Source organism: Pinus tabuliformis, chromosome 2_1, assembly GCF_031772625.1.
Source record: "Pinus tabuliformis cultivar Carrire ecotype Pingquan chromosome 2_1, CPIR1, whole genome shotgun sequence".
Classification (NCBI taxonomy): Eukaryota; Viridiplantae; Streptophyta; class Pinopsida; order Pinales; family Pinaceae; genus Pinus; species Pinus tabuliformis.
This window is the reverse complement of record NC_142299.1, coordinates 639,987,683-640,006,534: the sequence shown is the minus strand read 5'-3', so window position 1 is coordinate 640,006,534 and position 18,852 is coordinate 639,987,683. Positions and strand designations below refer to the sequence as shown.

Genomic DNA, 18,852 nt, shown 5'->3' with positions numbered 1-18,852 from the left:
CTTTTCTACCCTCTGCATTAGCTTTCCCGACAGTTCCGGTAGTTCCATCTATTCTCGACAGTTCCAGCTTCTGCCCTCTGCATTAGCTTTCCCGGCAGTTCCCGGTAGTTCCGACACCTTCCCTCTGCGTCAGCTTCCCGGATGTTCCGGCAGTTTCCGACAGTTCCCAACAGTTCCGGCTGTTCCCGACAGTTCCGACTTCTGCCCTCTGCGTCAGCTTTCCCAGCTGTTCCGGCAGTTCCTAACAGTTCCGGTTGTTCCCGGAAGTTTCGACTTCTACCCTCTGTATCAGCTTTCCCGGCTGTTCCCGGTAGTTCCGGCTTCTACCCTCTGCATCAGCTTTCCCGATTGTTCCAGCAGTTCCCGACAGTTCCGGCCGTTCCGACAGTTTTGGCTTCTACCGTTTACGTCAACTTTCCCGGCTGTTCTGATTATTCCCGGCAGTTCCAGTTGTTCTCGACAATTCCGACTTCTGCCGTCTGCGTCAGTTTTCCGGCTGTTCCGACAATTCCCAGCAGTTCCGGCTATTCTTGGCTGTTCCGGTTGATCTTGGTAGTTCCAGCTTCTGCCCTCTAGATTATGGCAGCATTATCCCTTAGGATCTCTCCTCCTACTAAAACCCAAAGATAAGTAGAGAGGAAGATATCCCAAGTGTGTTGAAATGACTTGAAGGCCACCTCTATTTATACTAAAACGTTGAGCACAAGTGGAGTTTATTTGGTTGCTGGCCGACCTTAACGAATTGTCCCATAACACAAATAAATTCATATCTCCATGAATACTTCTCGGAATCGGATGATCTTTAGATCAATCCTACACCTCTCGATGAGAGGGATCCAATAAAAATATCAGCTTCCATTAATAAGATGACCCACATGGAGTTTGGCCCTAGTTGCCAAGTTTAACACAACTTGAATTAACTAAGCCAACTAAGTCAAATTAACTTAGTTAACTATTACAAGTTGTCATGAGATGTGGAATTACAATTTATTCCCAATTTAATTCAAGGAAAAATTAAATTAGGATCTTTCTTAACGCTATTTTTAACATTTCTTCTTATTATTTTCAACATTTCCTTCTTTATGGGGTTTACATTGCCATTCTACTATTTGTGAATGTCATTTTCCTTCTTTCCAACCAGTGTTTTAAAACTAGACCAGTCCGAATCAGATTTGGTTTGGTAGATCGAGCTAGACCCCTGCCCGAGTTGGCTAGGTAGAAAAATCGGTCCGGCAGCATATCTGTTACCGAACCGGCTGAGCAGGACACTGATTTGGCAGTTCGGTAATGGACCAGATGACTCGGCTGAGCCCGTCTTAAACTGGTCGAGCTAGTCCACAGGGAAAAAAGGCGACAACTCAAACTTCAAACTCAATTTTTTTTGTTCTTTTTTTTAATGCCTCTACCCCTCTCCTAAGCCTCTAAAAGTGACCCAACCCCCTCACATTTACTCACAACTATCTCATTGCATTTGTGTGAGCATTTGTGAGGAGTTTGTGAAGAGTTGAAGTTGGTTTTTGGAGCAATAGTAAGGAGGAGCCATGGGTTTCCCTGTCTGACTCTGATTCAAAGTTTGAGCTAGATGATCTTACCTTGTTTAACAATCATGGCTAGTGATGTTTTGTTGTAGAGGCCATTTAGAGCCTCCTTGGTTATGTGTTTTTGTTTTGATCTCTATATATTACATGTATTGGACAGTGCACTGGGTGCCATTTTGATATAATAGATATATTCATGAGCATACTTTGATCATATGTTGTCTTCTCTCTATATTCTAATGCTTTGAGTTTGGAAACATGAATGAAAATCTTTAAAAATATGTTTTTTCATAAAAAAAATATTTAATGTATTTTTTACAACGACCGAGTCATTGAAATCAACTAGGCCGAGTCAATACCGAGTCGGAGTTGGAGTCAACCCTCAGCCAGTTCCGAATCCGAGTCGGAGTTGGAGTCAACCCTTAGCCAGTTCCAACTCTGAGTTGGAGTTTTAAAACTATGTTTCCAACACAATTGTAGACTACATAAACAATCAAACACTTTGAACCCATATTGTGATAACCATGATCTTCAAGTCAACATTGGAAATACAAAACTATGGCCTTCAACATTTCTACAAAAGAGGCTTCCAATACTATCCTCGCCTTTAAAGGATGGGATGTAGAATAGTTTTATTCTACCCACCCTACACTTAACATGGAGTGATTCATTAGGCCATCTTTTATCTGGATAGCAATGTCAAGATGAAGGTTGAATAAAGAATATGCAATTTTAACAAACTTGGAGAGAGAATGTTTCAAGATTCAATTTCCAGATATTGAGACTAACGTTCACCCCTTTCACACCCTAGTGAAACCTTCTATCTTTTATGCCCTAGAGGGGTTTGGAGCCTGTTACCCCTTCTTATAGCAAGGGTAAATTTTTTTACCTTCCTTTCGATGAATGGGGCTAGATATGAACATGTAGAAGAAATAAGGAAAGGTCTGTTTTGGAGAAATGTGGTTAGGTATCCAGGATGAGGGATGTTGTGGGCAAGGTTCTTGGCTTAGCAAGTGATAATGATGGACATAAAAGGTTGTTGTTAGTATTGTAATGTGTTGTTCTAGGTCTATCCTAAAGCAGTGGCAGTATATCCCAGTCTAAAAAGAAGTTGAAAGTGTGTTCTCTAAAGATAGTTACCAGCAAATGGAGATACTAAAGTGCACACATAGGCTGTCTTCATATCCTGTTTGAAGAGCTGACATTTGCAGAAGATAAGGCAATGACAATACACCTTTCCAGATATATTCCACCTGCAGGATAACAGCAATAAACCCATGTTGCAGGGTGCCTTTATGAATTGGCTTATATGGAGGGTAAGGTGCATTATTTGAAGTGAGGAACAATTTGAGTTTGCATGGATGGTTAAGGGTTTTCCACCTATTCTTTACTCTACCTGGTGACCAGTCTATTATTAGCCATAGGAAAGAGGACCATCACTTGAGGTTATTTCATGCATGATCTAGCAGTTATTTTGGGCAGGTTAGTTTGTACTCTTGGAGAAGATATTGTGATGCATTTAGCAACTAAATTCATAACTGGGCATAGTGATGTCATGGCAGGTGTTCTTGCTGTAAAGGAGGAAAAGTTTGGCCAAAGATATCTATTTTCTATGGAATACAAAGTTCATAGTTGGTGCTGTGATTTTTACTGGACATGAAACAAAGATTATGATGAATTCAAAGCGAACTTGACAAACTTATATTGGTTTTTTTGGGTGTTCTCTTTGTAATGTGCATTATTAGAGCTATTGGCAGTGGAGTTTTCATCAACCCCGAGTACTATTATTATCTTGGCCTTGTCACTAAGGTCGAGAGAGCAACAACCCACTGCAATTATGTGAAACTTGAGGAGCTTCGAAGATCAGCTGATTATGTGCATGAATAGGGTTTGATGATGACACTATCAGTGAAGCCCTCAATCACAAGTTTAGCAAGGGGGGACTATGTAAATATGGTAAGAAGTAATATGTCTTGTTCTTTCGAATGGGGATAACTTGTCAGGAATCAAGCCGAGTCCAAAGAAGGGAGAGAACGTGAAAAGTTGTATTGTGTATCCATGAATGAAATCAAACCATAAAGAACACAAAAAACTGTGATTTCTTCTTACAGCGTCAAGGCATCGAGAAGGACCTAGTTCAGTATGTGAATAAAGCGCAGAGCAGCAGTAAAGATGATACCTGTGTCAGAGAATAAGGTCTCTATCAGAGATAAGGAGCCACCAATTGTAAGAGGTTTTCCTTGGTGGGACTAAGCTGCCTCTTTGGAATATAGAAGATGCCGCATGGTTTAGTCAAGGTATAGCCTGCAATTTCGGTGGCGTCTATGGCATGATCCTACTGGCCTAGAAGTTCAATTACCGTGCTCGAGTCGTAGCCGATATTCAAACCTAAAGAACAATGGCAAGTGTTTTATCCGAGGGGTTCAAGCGCGGATAGGAAAGCAAGGGTTTTAACGGAGGAGGTTACGGCCTCAAGTAGCCGCTTGACTGGACCCTTGGTTACAACAATTTCAAGTGTGGATAGAGACACGACATTAGTCGCAAGATTCAAAATGTTTCGCTGCATCCAACAAATCTTCGGGTCATTGGAATTTGACCTTTTTCAATTATATTATTTTTTCTATGGAAATTATTCAAACAAACTTCAAAAGAAAATTATCCAAGTCTATAGAATTGATCCACTATGGTGTTGTCTCTCTGCTGCGTATTCTTGGCTCAGGAGAAGATTCTCCAACCAAAAACTATTTCTGCCCCTCTCTGCGTGATCACCACGAAATCATTGCGCTGCTCTAACCTCAGCAATTCGATCTGCCTGATCAACTCTTTGTGTGTATCTTCCAAGTGACCATCAAGCCTTCTCTTATAATCCTCTCGTTGATCAATCAACAACCCAGATTAGATTCTAATCAATGGCTAGGATCATATTGACTTGATCTCTGCCTTCTTCTAGAAGTTACACCCATAGTTTAGATTAATACCCATTAATTATTTTAATTTCCGAAGTTTAGACTTAAGGTCCCATTAAAAATAATTAATTATTTTAATAAAACTCTCCGGGTGGAATTTCCCAAAACGATTTCTGGGTATTGGAGAATGCACGTGTCTAAGACTCTCTGCAAAATTTGAGACTTAGAGCATATCTGATGCTACCAAAAATCAACAATTTTGTAGGTGATATCATTCCTTGTTTAGAAATTGACAATTCTTTGAAATTTTCATACACTACGATGATAACATACTATAACATGCAATTGACAATACATGAAGTATTCGGAGTGTTAAGGGAATTCTATAAGAACAAAGAACAAATGACAGAGTAAAGGGGAATCTTATTAAATGCTAGACAGCCCACAAGAACAAAATGGACAAAGGTTTCAAGGACATCAAGGTTTCCAACCGTATGCTCTACTAACATCCAAGGCTGAGAAAAAATGTGTAATGTATCATCCAAAGGTTATATGGCTTGAAGTCCACGTTGCTGGACTCACCTAGTAACAAAGTTTTGTTCACGATGCCTCTCGTGATTGGAACCAAGTGATAGACTCTGTAGGAGACATACTACAAAGTTACAAACACATAGAGAGAAACAAATTTGTTTTCATACATACCTGTAATGGTGTTCTTTAAAGACTACATAACATGATTCAGTTGAGAATAAAATTGTTGTTGTTAATTACAAACACATACAAAGAAACACCTTTGTTTTCATACATAGATGTAATGGTGTTCTTTAAAGACTACATAACTTGATTCAGATGGGAATATGATTGTTGTTGTTAGAAGATAAGGAGTTTCCAACTGTATCAATTAAACTCTCTTCAAAAGGTCTCTCTCCAGACCTTTATTTGACCAAATTTGTGTTTCATGGTAGTATTTTTATTATAGCAATCTTCCTTTGTTTATGGCCAGTTGATTCCAAGTTGCTACATATGTACTTGATTTCAAGTCTGTTAAAAATAGACAACAACATAGAATTTTAAGCAACAACATGATTGTCAGTTAAACTGTATTATTTAAGACTGATTACCTTTTCCCTTGTTACTTGATCGATGAAAGGAGACACAATCTTCCATGCTGCCCAAAATATATATGGTCGATGAATAAGGTACACCTTTCCTAAGCGTTCTGGATAGTAATCCTGTAATATTTCAGATGCATTAATTTCAAACAAAAGAGATGTCTATAATCACGCACCCTATTCTCCTTGACTTTCTCAGTTATGTTACAAACGATACATACCACGGTAGATTAAACTTTATTCCAAAGCAAGAAAATAGGCAGATTCATTAAACTGGGGCAAAATAGAAAGTATTATTAGTTTTTTTAATGCCTGCTCGGCCAAGTACAATAGCCTTAGAGATACAACATGGTTTAGAGGTGGAACACTGATCGTTACAAATTATATTGTTTTGGTAAATAATACCCTCTTGTTCATGATCATTCAAAAGTAGTCAATACTTTCTTAAACTTTTAATAAACAATTTCAAGCGCAAGGATTTCAGGCTTGAGCTTATGGCTTCGAGTGTAAAGTGTATAACAACTCCATTGTGCAGGCTATAATTATGATTAAAGTTTGTCTAATAATGTGTATGACACACAGGATGCAAACATAAGTTTTTAAGTGATTTACAAAATATCAAGGCACAAGAACAACCAGGCATTAAGGATCCGTAACATCGTAATCAGAATTACAGTAATCTGCATGATAATTAAAACATCCTCAAAATAGAAAGCCCTCGTACTGTTTACTGAACTCCAATAAGAGTGCAGGTCATAAAAGTCAAGTGATGCCTAGAAAAATGGACACTATATTGACTAAATCATTCCCTTTGCAGGTCCTACATTCGTTGTCAAGTCTTTACTTTGCAAGCAAAGGCTTGTACTGCAAGTACTTAGGTTCAATTTCTCATGTATCAAAAAGTTCCCAATAACAACCAGAGAACAAAGTGCAAAACAATGCAAACTACTTAATACTTTTTGATATAAAGCAATCTAATATATAGTTTTATTCCATACTCTCCAAATATTGGGCCAATAGGCAATAGCATCTGACTATAGTAGAAGATTTATTTCCATCTATAATGTCTTAAGAAGGGGAAAAAGATTTAAAACTGTCCTCTCAACAGATAAATCGCAATATTCTGTTTAGACCCACTGACAAGTCTTCTTAGATCTCGTTAGGACTATGGTATAAATTAGTTAATGGTGAAAGGTCAGGTTAGGCATTGTTATAAAAAGTCACATTATAAAATCTTGTAATATAATCTGTGAATTGGATTTCTTATAACGTGTTGTATTAAGCACTTAAAAAGCTGAATGTAGGTCATAGGTGGATATCAAATAGGAATTGAAGTTTTTATATTCTGCAACATTATGTCTGTAGTGTTGTCCTCACCTTCTTATTAGTGGTAATTGTCTTACATTCTTGTGTTCTATTGGGTGCTTAAAGTATTTGTCTCATCTGCAATTCCTTGGTTTTTTAACTGGAACAATTTTTTTGGAGAATCAGTAACTTTGAAAGATCGGCTGCCACTATTACACTAGATACACCTATTTCATAAAATGGCACAAACAGGCCAGTTACAATATGTCCCTAGAGACTTGAACCCATGTAGCTAAGAAACCGGATTCGTCCTCCCCACCCCCTCGTGTCCCGAATACCACAGTCCACGTGTCGAACACAATTCTCAAGGTACACATGTTCGATTCGTGATTCGAGCGTGTTTGAACACGTGAGCTTCGCATGTCCGAGCGTGTCCCAATTTCGGGACACGTGTCCCTCTAGAAAAGCGTGTTGTGGGTCTTTGTAATCCTGATTTGGGTCGCTTTCTCCTCATTCTTGTGTCTCTATCTTGCTGTGGATGTGTGGGGGCGAGTAGCAAAGGGTTTAGGAGTGTTTTGGAGTGTTTTGGAGGTGAATCAAGCAACCGGTAAGTACATTTTGCTTCCATTTTTTTTCCATTTTTGCTACAGCAGTTTGCCTGTCCATTTTGTTCACATGCTAATCCAATTTTTCTTTATTTTTTATAGCATTCATAGCTCAATCAAGGGAAGCAAGGAAGGAGAAAAAGAAGGGGATGAATTTCCCCATTGGTGATGCCCCTCTTGTTCCAGTTTCATCAGGGTTTGCAAGTGTTCCCTCTATTGGAAGTGGGTCTGCAACAACAACTTCAAATGTTGAAGGCAAAATAAATTTAGAAAGGCAACATGCTCAAGAAAGTAAATATCCCTTGTGGAAGTATGTCATAAGAGATGACTTAACGAGAAAATTGTAGTTTCTTGTCTTTCTCCTATTGCATCATTGATGAATTTGTCATGATTTTATTTGTAATATGTATGCATAATGTGTCAACTTACAAATTTACAATGTAGAATCTAGATCTATGTCTGAATTTGTATCATGAATGGGATTTTGTGTAATATGAAATCAATGATATATATATATATATATAGCGTGTCCTACGTACCCTGTTCTGGGGGGTCTATGTGCCCTGTGTCAGGCACTTGAATTTATGTGTCTTGCGTGTCTCGTGTCCCCGTGTCAGGTGACTTAGCCACATAGCTAGGGAAACAAATTGTTCACCAAACCACTTGAGCTAAGATCCTTTGACCTTTATAAAGGAGGACACGGGGGTGAGCTTTGATCCACTTATGTGTGCACGGTTCACAAAACCATTTAATATGGCTTCTCTAGGTGCAACCACACATTCAACCACTACCTCAAGGTGCCCCCATGGCTCCAGGTAAAGCCCTCATGGGAAATGAACCTTGCTCGACAGTGAGAAACTCACATTCCACCATTGGATCCAAACCCTTGAGGCAAAAAAATTTAAGGGGACATGGGGGTGGACTCTGATCCACTTATGTGTGCGTGGGTCACAAAACCATTTATATAGTCTCTTTGGGTGCAACCACACATTCAATCACTACCTGAAGGTGTCCCCATGGCTCCAGGGTAAGTGTAATATCCCAAAAATAATTTGACAAAATATTCTAGGAATTTGCTTTAGAAAACTACACAATAAAATGCTTTTTCCAAAACCCAATCAAGTTGCACCATTAAATTATTAACATCACATACAATTGTAGATGTAAAAGCAACAACTCAAAATTATTATGAAATATATGTAGCAAATATCAACTTTATTATATTAAAATAAGATTCTGAGAACTTGTTACAAACACAACAAATATCTAAACAACTAATGACGGTTGTTCATCATCTAATAAATTACTGGAAATGAAGCCCAAATTGGAGATCTATATGTTCCCCACTCCAATCCACAAATCTGCCCACCAATTGATGCCGATGAAGCTCTATAAGATTTCTGGATGGAAGCTCTATAAGATTTCTGGATGAAATCTCCACAATAGTGAGTTGGGGTTTCATCCAACACACCAAGAAAACCAAAATTTTCATCTTAAGGTTCTCTGAACCTAAAAACCAAGTTCACCCAAAAACTCTCCTAAGAGAAAATATCCCACATCCAAGATGTCTGCAATGACTTGCCCTCTCCTCTTTTAAAGATCTAATGGATCTCCCTGCAACCTTCTAGAAGCACTTTTATTTTATTATTTTATTTCCTTTCTAGAAGCTTCTCTATTTTATTTTATTTAAGTGACTCTTTTATTTTCTTTTAAGTCGCTCTTCTCCTTTTGGCCTTTTTCTCCAATTAAGCACTTTCCCTCTCTTTATCTAATAAAGTGACTAATTAAAGTCACTTTTAATTTGGGGAAATGATTATTCTGCCTCCATGCTTTCTTTGGCCACTAAAAGTCAATTTGCACGATCCCATCCTGTAGATCTCTTCATCCTGGTTACAACAAGCTACTACACTAAGGTGTTTCTCCAAATAATCTGCTCCAAATAACACCTTTAGCGTATATAATTAAAATGTGCTTAATAATAACCCTGTTTTATGAGAATCATCAAAATGCAATGAAACCAAGAATGAATTGTGCAGAACTAACCCTGATGATGAAATATAGCAAGCGAACCCCGTTGGACCCCATAAAACTCCTCCAAAACCCTTCGGGCCTGTCAGCCCAGGATGTAACTCCTCAAATGAATTGTGATTTTGCATTAAGGTCGATCATAGATATATACATGGAGGGAGAGACTCTGGGGCTTCATCTCCCAGTGTTTCTTCATATTCCAACTCTCCTTATTTTCTATTTACACTATTTTACACATATTTACCCAATCCCAATGATTAGGGGTCAACATTCCCCCCCTTAATTTGAAGGAATGTTGGTGAGTCCAAGCATCGTTCTGAATCTTTCGAACTTTTCTCTTCCAAGCGGTTTGGTGAAGATATCTGCAATTTGCTCATTTGTGGAACAATAGCGTAGATGGATCGTCTTGGCCTCAACATGATGTCAAATCAGATGGTATTTTGTATTGATGTGCTTCATTCAATCATGGAACTTTGGGTTCTTGGCCAACTTTATTGCAGAATTGTTGTCAATCATGATAGGAGTTGAATGCACTTGTTTCTCCTGCAAATCTTCCAAAATTTTCCTGAGCCACACAATTTCCTTTGTTGCTTCAGCTGCTGCCACATATTCTGCCTCTATTGTGGAATTTGCTGGAACTGATTGATTGCGTGACCTCCAGGAGACAACTCCTGATCCAAGACTCATATCATAACCTAAAGTAGATACCCCAATTTCTTTATCTCCATCAAACTCTGAATTAGAGTATCCAATCAAGCTGAAGTCACCCACCTATGTATACTTAAGTCCAAAGTCTTGAGTTCCCTTCAAGTACTTTAGAACTCTTTTCGCAGTGGACCTAGCCCAATTTTTGGGATGGAATGCAACAACCAATGATGTTCCTATACTGGACAAGGTGAGGGGAAATGACCAAACAAGAATATTTACTTCAAAATGTTGAATTGATCCTATTGCGGTCTAGCCTTGGGGATGCCTAGGCAAAATTCGATCCTACAGTTACAGCTTGGGATTCTCGAACATTCCACCATTAGAATTGCCTCAAATTTGGAGGAGAGGGAGGGGAACCACCAACTCTGTAGCCTATAGGAGGTTGAAGTTTTTCCTTGGGTCAATTCCCGGGAAATTGATGCCCTAGGTGACCTAATGGGGCTAGACTTGGGGAAAAGGGGGAAAATGGTAAAAGTAGGGTTTAAATGATCACCCCTTCAAGGGACCTGTGCCTATTTCAATTGGGGATATGGAGTCAAGGATGGCGATGAGTAAGAACTTGGTTTCTTGATCAAGGAGGCCCAGAAAGTCAACTTCATTCGATGCTGAGAGAAAGAAAAGAAAGTGAACTTCAAGCATTTGTACTTCAAAGAAAATGGTGCAAGCTTATCAAGACAAATAATCTCGAGGACATTTCATTCATATAACATTGGCCCATACATTAAATTAGCTAAAACCATGCTTAATTCCACATTTCGATTATGCAGCGACTAACCCTAATTTTAGCAGTATGCGGCGACAAGAATAATAACATCAAAATTCACTTACAATGTTATAGAGTATATCCAACCAACATTTCGTTCACAAGAGGAAGCTCCAAGACAAGATAAATAGCCCAAATCCATACATCAAAATTCATCCATCTCCAGAAAATATCGTCCAAGGAAAAATGTGAAGTTCTCTATATTAGAGAGATCATAAGTCAAGTGATGATCCAAATGAATGTATCCAACATCAGTATATAGCCTCGTAAGGAGTTCGAATTAGCCTATGGGCTTACATAGCCCCTAATGATAAAATAATGTGCAAATAAAACCCTTATTAGTGACAAGCCCACCAAACTAGCTCACGAGTGTAAAAATAAGCCTCACAAGGGGATAAATAATAATATTTACATGTCGTAATGCCCTCCAAAGGCTCAATAATATCCTGAAGTGCCATATTGATGAATAAATTCCTCGGAATATGATGGACAAGGGGGTGGCCCCTTGTTTTTCAAGTAGTAGACATGTGGTGTTCCCAGTGGGTCTGAGGGCACATAAATGACCCCATGGGTCTCCATATGAATCGGAGATGCCTGTAGATCCTTCAATCGCTACGTCTTTGAACACACTAGTGTTCGCCATGAAGTACAGTATCTATTGGTCATCATGAAAAACACATAAATTAGTGATATTGTCGGGATGGAAGGCTTGTAAAGAATTTCAACAGAAAAACCATCCCTCAATGGTGACAACCTAGCAGCGCCATTTGCTAATGCATCTGCAACTAAGTTACGCATTCTTGGAACAAAAACGATATTGAAAGCTTGGAAATGTGAAATCATACACCATACCCCTTGCTGATAGCTTCTAATATGAGATGACACACAATGTATGGTATTGCATACCTGTCGCACCACAATTTCTGAGTCACCTATTGCTTTTAGGATGGAAACGTTGAGGTCAATGGCTCTTTGCAAGCCCAAGATGAGTGTTTCATATTCTGCAGTGTTGTTCATGCACTCAAATTCCAAGCGGCTAGAGATCAAATGCTTTATCTGTAGCGGGTCTATTAAAACACAACTAGATCCAGAGCCCGCCTACATTTTGGAACCATCGAAGTACAAAGTCCACATATCATATGCACAAGGACTAGGAACTACACTAGTACTGCTACTACTACTACAAAATGTACAAAGGTCACTTTCACCAATTGGACTAGGAAGGAGCTCCAACTATGTTTTTGGTGGGACTAGGGATGGTTGTGCAAGATAGCACCCCAGTTGGGTTTTGAGGAAGAAATTTGTTAAAATTGGCAACTAGGGCCAAACTTCATGTGGGTCATCTTATTCATGGCTGATAATATGTTCATTAGATTCCTCTTGTCGAGAGGTGTAGAATTGATCTAAAGATCAACCGATTCCGATAAGTATTCATGGAGATATGAATTTATTTTGATTATGGAATTATTATCAAGCCGACCTACAACTCATGTAGGCTCAAAAGCCTAACAGTCGCATCTATTCAAACATCAATGTTGTGTATAAATACAGGAGGATTTTTCCTCATTTGCACTCACTCATCTCATCACATCTCTCTCTCTCTACTACGCAGAAAAGAGTCTCTTCTCTACTACGCAAAAAAGGGTCTCTCTCTCTCACATGTGAAGCCGGAAACTGCTGAAACTGAAGCTGCAATTGCAGATCCAAACTTTGACCAGTATGGACCATCAAACCTCCTCTTCTGATCTATGTTGTAGGTTCATCTAAACCTCCTTTGAAGGCTGCAGCTTTTGGTGGTGGAATCAAGTCGATCTGACGGACAGTTTGCGAGATATCGACTGCCCTAGTTTGAAGGGAGTTGTTGAAACTGAAGCTACAACTGCAGAAGTGAAGTTTGACCTACGTGGACTAGAAGATCTCATCTCAATTGCATTGTAGGTTCATCTAAACCTCCTCTGAAGGCTGCAACTTTTGGTGGTGGAATCAAGCCGATCCGACGGTCAGTTTGTGAGATATCGACTACCCTAGTTTTGATGATGAAGCCGCTAATGCTAATGCTGCTAATCTAGGGTTTGCTATTGCTGATATAAATCAGATTTATTGTACTATTTCTCTCTGTTGAATTATTGAAGATAAAAGAAGATTTGATCAAAGGGTTTCCCCACACATTGTGGGGTTTGTCCTTGGCTAGCCACCACATCTTATGTCTCTTGTCTTGGCTTGTTTTCTGTCGATCGTTTAATGTTCTATCTACACTTTACTTTATGTATATGTGATTGCTAATCTGTGGAATATAATAAGAAAAAGAAGTAAACTGTTATAAGCATAGAACATACCATAACTTAACATGGTATCAGAGCTGAGGTGAAGACAAAGCCCGAGCAAGAGCAAGAGCAATCACCGAAGAGAAGATTGGCAAGGCTATCCTAAAAGAACTATGGGGTCCTCAACACTTTTTCTTGTCGAAGACAAGATCCATGAGAAAGCTGACTATCACGGATGGAAGATGTCTATTGATCTAACCCTAGAAGATCAAGGAGTGTTGGACCATGTAAGAGGCAATATTGTTGAGCCTCCATCAAATGCATCCGCTGCTGCCTGGAACAAATGGAAAAATGGAGAAGTCAAAACAAAGAAGATCATCCGGGACTCTATCAACAAGCACTTGGTGGCCTACATCTCTGAACTGGACACCTCCAAGGAAATCTACAATAGACTGGTGAGTTTATTTAAAGTCAATGATGCAAATCAAGTTTTGTTTCTTAGAAATAAGCTGAGGGAAATCAAGAAGGGTAAAGATGAGAGTATGCAAGCATACTTCTTAAGAATCACCGAGATCAAGAACGATCTCCTATCTATTGGGGAGACTATTACTGACAAAGAAATGGCACTCACGACTCTTGGAGGATTACCATCCGAATGGTACTTGTTCAGGACTATTTTTCTGAACAATGATATAATCCTTAGTTTCGAGGAATTAATGGCTAGATGCATTCAAGAAGAAACAAGGGTAGAAGAGCAAGAAATGCCCATGCCTAAAGGTCCTCCTGCTGCCTTTTCTTCTCATGCTAAGAAAAGAAATAATTCCAGGACTAAATCAAAAGGAAAGGCTGGACCTAAGGGTGGAAGAAAAGGACGATGTTACATCTGCGATAAAGCAGGTCACTATGCAAGGGAGTGCCCTGATAGAAAGGACTCACACCGGGACGATGATCAAAATCCCTCTGATGACAATCAAAGGAATGACAAATTCAATAGCAAAGGTAAGAGGAGAGCTGGGAATCAAGGAAGAGGACAAGCATTCAAGAAGGCTAGAAATTCTAGGATGTATTAAATGCACCTGACCTCAAAAAGAACCTAGTGTCCATCTCGGTAATGGAAGACAAAGGCTACAACCTTCAGCGATGGCAAGGTACGTATATGGAAAAATAATGTTAAAGATGCCTTTACTCTTGGGTTTCGTGTTGATTCATTATATTAGGTTGATGGAAGTCCGCTAGGTGTCATGTCTTATGACACATCTCTTCAGTCTGAACTTTGGCATCGGAGGTTTTCCCCCCTTCATTATAAAGCTCTACTTGGTGTAAGACAAATGGTGACAGGGATGCCCGAATTCCGAGTAGAGAAAGAAGGTGTATGTCCAGGATGTGCCGAAGGAAAGCTCAAAAGGGGACCATTCCCCTCAAGCCAAAGCAAGACCTCCGATATATTACAGTTGGTTCACTCAGGCATATTTGAGGCTGGCATTAAGAGGGAGACTACTACACCACATACTCCTGAGCAGAATGGTGTGGCGGAAAGGAAGAACCGTACGATTGTGGAAGTTGTCTCTATGGGTAGATGATGTAACAATGCCTGATGTGGAGGAACCCATGGATCCTATTTATCCACCTGAGCCTTCCTCTTCTAGGAAGAGGCCTTCATGGCTTAGGGGGATACTTGATGATGTTGAAGGACATGCTGCACCCCGAGGAACCTTCCGTGAAAGTAAGAAACCTAACAGGTATCAGGGATACCTGACCATCATGAGCACGATCATACAAAATGAGCCTTCATCATTCTCAGATGCCGTCAAGCATCAAGTATGGAAGGATGCTATGACCAAAGAATATGAGTCTATTATGGAGAATGATGTCTGGGAAGTAGTTCCCAGACCCCAGGACAAGACAATTGTTACTTCAAAATGGCTTTACAAGATAAAGCTGTAGCAGATGGAAGTACGGAATAGTATAAGGCTCGTTTTGTTGCTCGTGGTTTCTCCCAGAAGGAAGGTATAGACTATGATATTTGCACCTGTTGCCAGATATACGACCATCTGCTTGATCATAGCCCTTGTGGCTTCACAAGGATGGAACCTACATCATATGGATGTCAAGACCGCATTCTTGCACAGTTCGATCAAAGAAGAGGTCTATGTGGAGCAACCAGAAGGATTTGAGATTTATGATTGAAAATCTCATGTATGCAGGTTGAAGAAGACTTTCTATGGGCTGAAGCAAGCACCCTAAGCATGGTATGAGAGGATCAATAACTACTTGATGAAGCTGGGATTCACTAGGAGTGAAGCCTATCCTAACCTTTACCTTAAGGTTGAAGATGACAAGCCTCTCATACTGGTGTTATATGTGGATGACCTCTTTCTAACAGGTGCATACCCTCTCATTCACAAATGTAAGAGGGAGTTGGCTTCTGAATTTGAAATGAAGAAAAAAGAACTTGAAGTGTGGCAGAAGCCAAGGGAAATTTTCCTATCTCAAGGAAAATATGTGGTGAAGATTCTGAAAAGATTTGGTATGATGGAGTGCAAGCCTGTGACTACCTCGAGGATCTTAACTTTCAGAAGTTATATGGTAGTGATGTCGAACCAGATTTGGGAAATGCCTCTGAGTTTCAAAAACTCATTCGCGTTGATGTTCTTGGTGAACCTTCGTCCGAACATATGTTTTGTAGTTAGCATTGTGAGCTCATATTTGGTTGAGCCTCACTAGATTGGTGCCAAGAATCTTCTGAGATGTCTTCAGGACACAATCTCTCATGGATTGAGATACACTACCAGAAATATGAAACTGCATGATTATTCGAATGTTGATTAGGCAGGTAGTGTGGAGGATCACTGGAGCACTTTTAGTGTTGTTTCTCTTTGGATTCTGCTTCGATATAATGGATGAGCAGGAAGCAGAAGTCGGTTGCCATAAGCACTGCTGAGACTAGATACATATCTACGAGTATGATCTCGTATGAAGCTGCCTGGTTGGGGAAGCTCTTCAGTGAGCTGTTTGAACACATACCACTGTGATTCTCTGTAACAACCAGAGGTGGGATTCGATTATTGAGGAATCTCGTATTCGTCGATTGCTCCAGTAGATAGACATCATCTGGGATATGGTAAGTCGATAAGCAAGGAGGCTCCATCGCATTAAGATGATGTACAGGTTGATACACCTTGTCAAAGCCCCGAGGAAAGATCTAATCTGTGATTTTCCCAAACGACTTGGAGTCGTCAAAAAACCTTTGTACAAGGGTCTTGCATGTTGCATACATTGAGCTCTGGGAGCTCTAAGGGCTTGCGGTTCTTACTAGAGCAACATACGACCACAGGGTGACTCACCCTCCCCTGGTGGTGCGCAATGGAACAAGATGATTCGCTCTCTTGTGGAACAGGATGATTCGCTCTCCTGTGTAGCAGGATTGATGTGCTCTCCTATGAGGCCTGGATTGATGTGTTCTCTTGTGAGGACAGGATTGATTAGTTCTCCTGTCGAGGCATCCTACCCATGCAGTCTGGGACTCATGGGAAGTACCTCTCATCTGATCAATAAGCAGGGAAATGAAGTTAAGGACCATAGTAGTACCGATGGACACATCGTTGTATCTACCGTACTCCCTACGCTAGGATGACCTCCATTGATTTGGGATCAATGGTACTGGTCTAGGACCAGTGGTAGGAGTGGTACATTCTATGACACTGACTTCGGGTCAGTTGAGACTGGTCTAGAACCAGTGGTACGCACTCTGAGACTGACTTTGAGTCAGTGGTAGGAGTTGTACATACTATGACACTGACTTCGGGTCGGTTGAGACTGGTCTGGGACCAGTGGTACATACTCTGATGCTGACTTTAAGTCAGTATGATACATCCTCGATCATTTCTTCTTCTTCATAATTCGGACAAAAGCAGAGCAGATAGAACAGTACATATCAGTACAAGGCAGAACAAGACAAAGCAGAACAGGAAAAATAGAGCAGAGCAAGGCAAGGGTCAGGCTGTACAGGGCAGTGCATTTGATGGATGAATAGTAGCGACTGATAGACAGATTGCAAAGGAAGTTCTCCCTAGTTGAGAGGAAGTGTTAAAATTGGCAACTAGGGCCAAACTTCATGTGGGTCATCTTATTCATGGCTGATAATATGTTCATTATATTCCTCTCGTCGAGAGGTGTAGGATTGATCTAAAGATCATCCGATTCCGATAAGTATTCATGGAGATATGAATTTATTTTGATTATAGAACTATTATCAAGCCGACCTACAACTCATGTAGGCTCAGAAGCCCAATAGTCGCATCTATCCAAACATCAACGTTGTGTATAAATACAGGAGGACTTTTCCTCATTTGCACTCACTCATCTCATCACATCTCTCTCTCTCTATTGCACAGAAAAGAGTCTCTTCTCTACTGCGCAGAAAAGGGCCTCTCTCTCTCACATGTGAAGTCGGAAGCTGCTGAAACTGAAGCTGCAACTGCAGATCCAAACTTTGACCAGTGTGGACCATCAAACCTCCTCTTCTGATCTGCGTTGTAGGTTCATCTGAACCTCCTCTAAAAGCTGCAACTTTTGGTGGTGGAATCAAGTCGATCCGACGGACAATTTGCGAGATATCAACTGCCCTAGTTTGAAGGGAGCTGCTGACACTGAAGCTGCAACTGCAAAAGAGAAGTTTGACCTGCGTGGACCAGAAGATCTCCTCATCTAAACTGCGTTGTAGGTTCATCAAAACCTCCTCTGAAGGCTGCAACTTTTGGTGGTGGAATCAAGCCAATCCGACGGTCGGTTTGTGAGATATTCACTGCCCTAGTTTTGATGATGAAGCCGCTAATGCTGATGTTGCTGATCTAGGGTTTGCTACTGCTGATATAAATCAGATTTATTGTACTATTTCTCTCTGCTGAATTATTGAAGATAAAAGAAGATTTGATCAAAGGGTTTCCCCACACATTGCGGGGTTTGTCCCTGGCTAGCCGCCACATCTTGTGTCTCTTGTCTTGGCTTGTTTTCTGTCGATCGTTTAATGTTCTATTTGCACTTTACTTTATGTATATGTGATTGCTAATTTGTGGAATATAATAAGAAAAGAAGTAAACTGTTATAAGCATAGAACATACCATAACTTAACAAAATTGTCAAAAATTAGTTCTGCGAAAGCCATTGGTTCATTATGTCGGTTCAAGGGAGTGACAATGTGTTTCATATATCTTTCTAAATCCACCCGGATCTAATTATTTATGCCCTTATACAAAAGCCATAGATGTGACCATTCCGTGGCAAAATACCCTTGTAGCTTGTTGGACCAGTCTCCGCTCAACAACACTCCATATTTTGAGAAGAATCTTCGGCGAAAATCACATAGAAATATTTTTGCCGACGCGTTTCGAACCAACCAGTGTGGTTCATCGTCAAGACAAGTTGAATGAGCAGATCTTGCTATGCATTATAAATAGATCGGGCAGAATGTCCAATGACCAAATTTCCAGATCAGGTAACGGTTAAAATGATAACAGCTAGATTGACCAGGGAACGGCTAGTTAGACCATGAAGGGCATAATTTATTTAATTAAGAAAGTTCAATTATTAATTTCTTAATAAATGGACCATTTTTATAATTGCA

General features: G+C 40.0%; 1 protein-coding gene across 3 annotated transcripts in view; it reads right to left on the bottom strand.

The window, feature by feature from the left end:
- LOC149202178 (uncharacterized) overlaps window positions 1-18,852 on the bottom strand; it is a 217,449-nt gene that overhangs the window by 69,679 nt on the left and 128,918 nt on the right. For 2 of the 3 annotated variants that reach the window (XM_089403121.1, XM_089403120.1), the window contains exon 5: window positions 5,566-5,676. In XM_089403121.1, the coding sequence (XP_089259247.1) occupies window positions 5,566-5,676 (111 nt within the window). Of the gene's footprint in view, window positions 1-5,178; window positions 5,486-5,565; window positions 5,677-18,852 lie in introns of those variants that run through there. The other variant, XM_089403122.1, reaches the window with a different exon arrangement.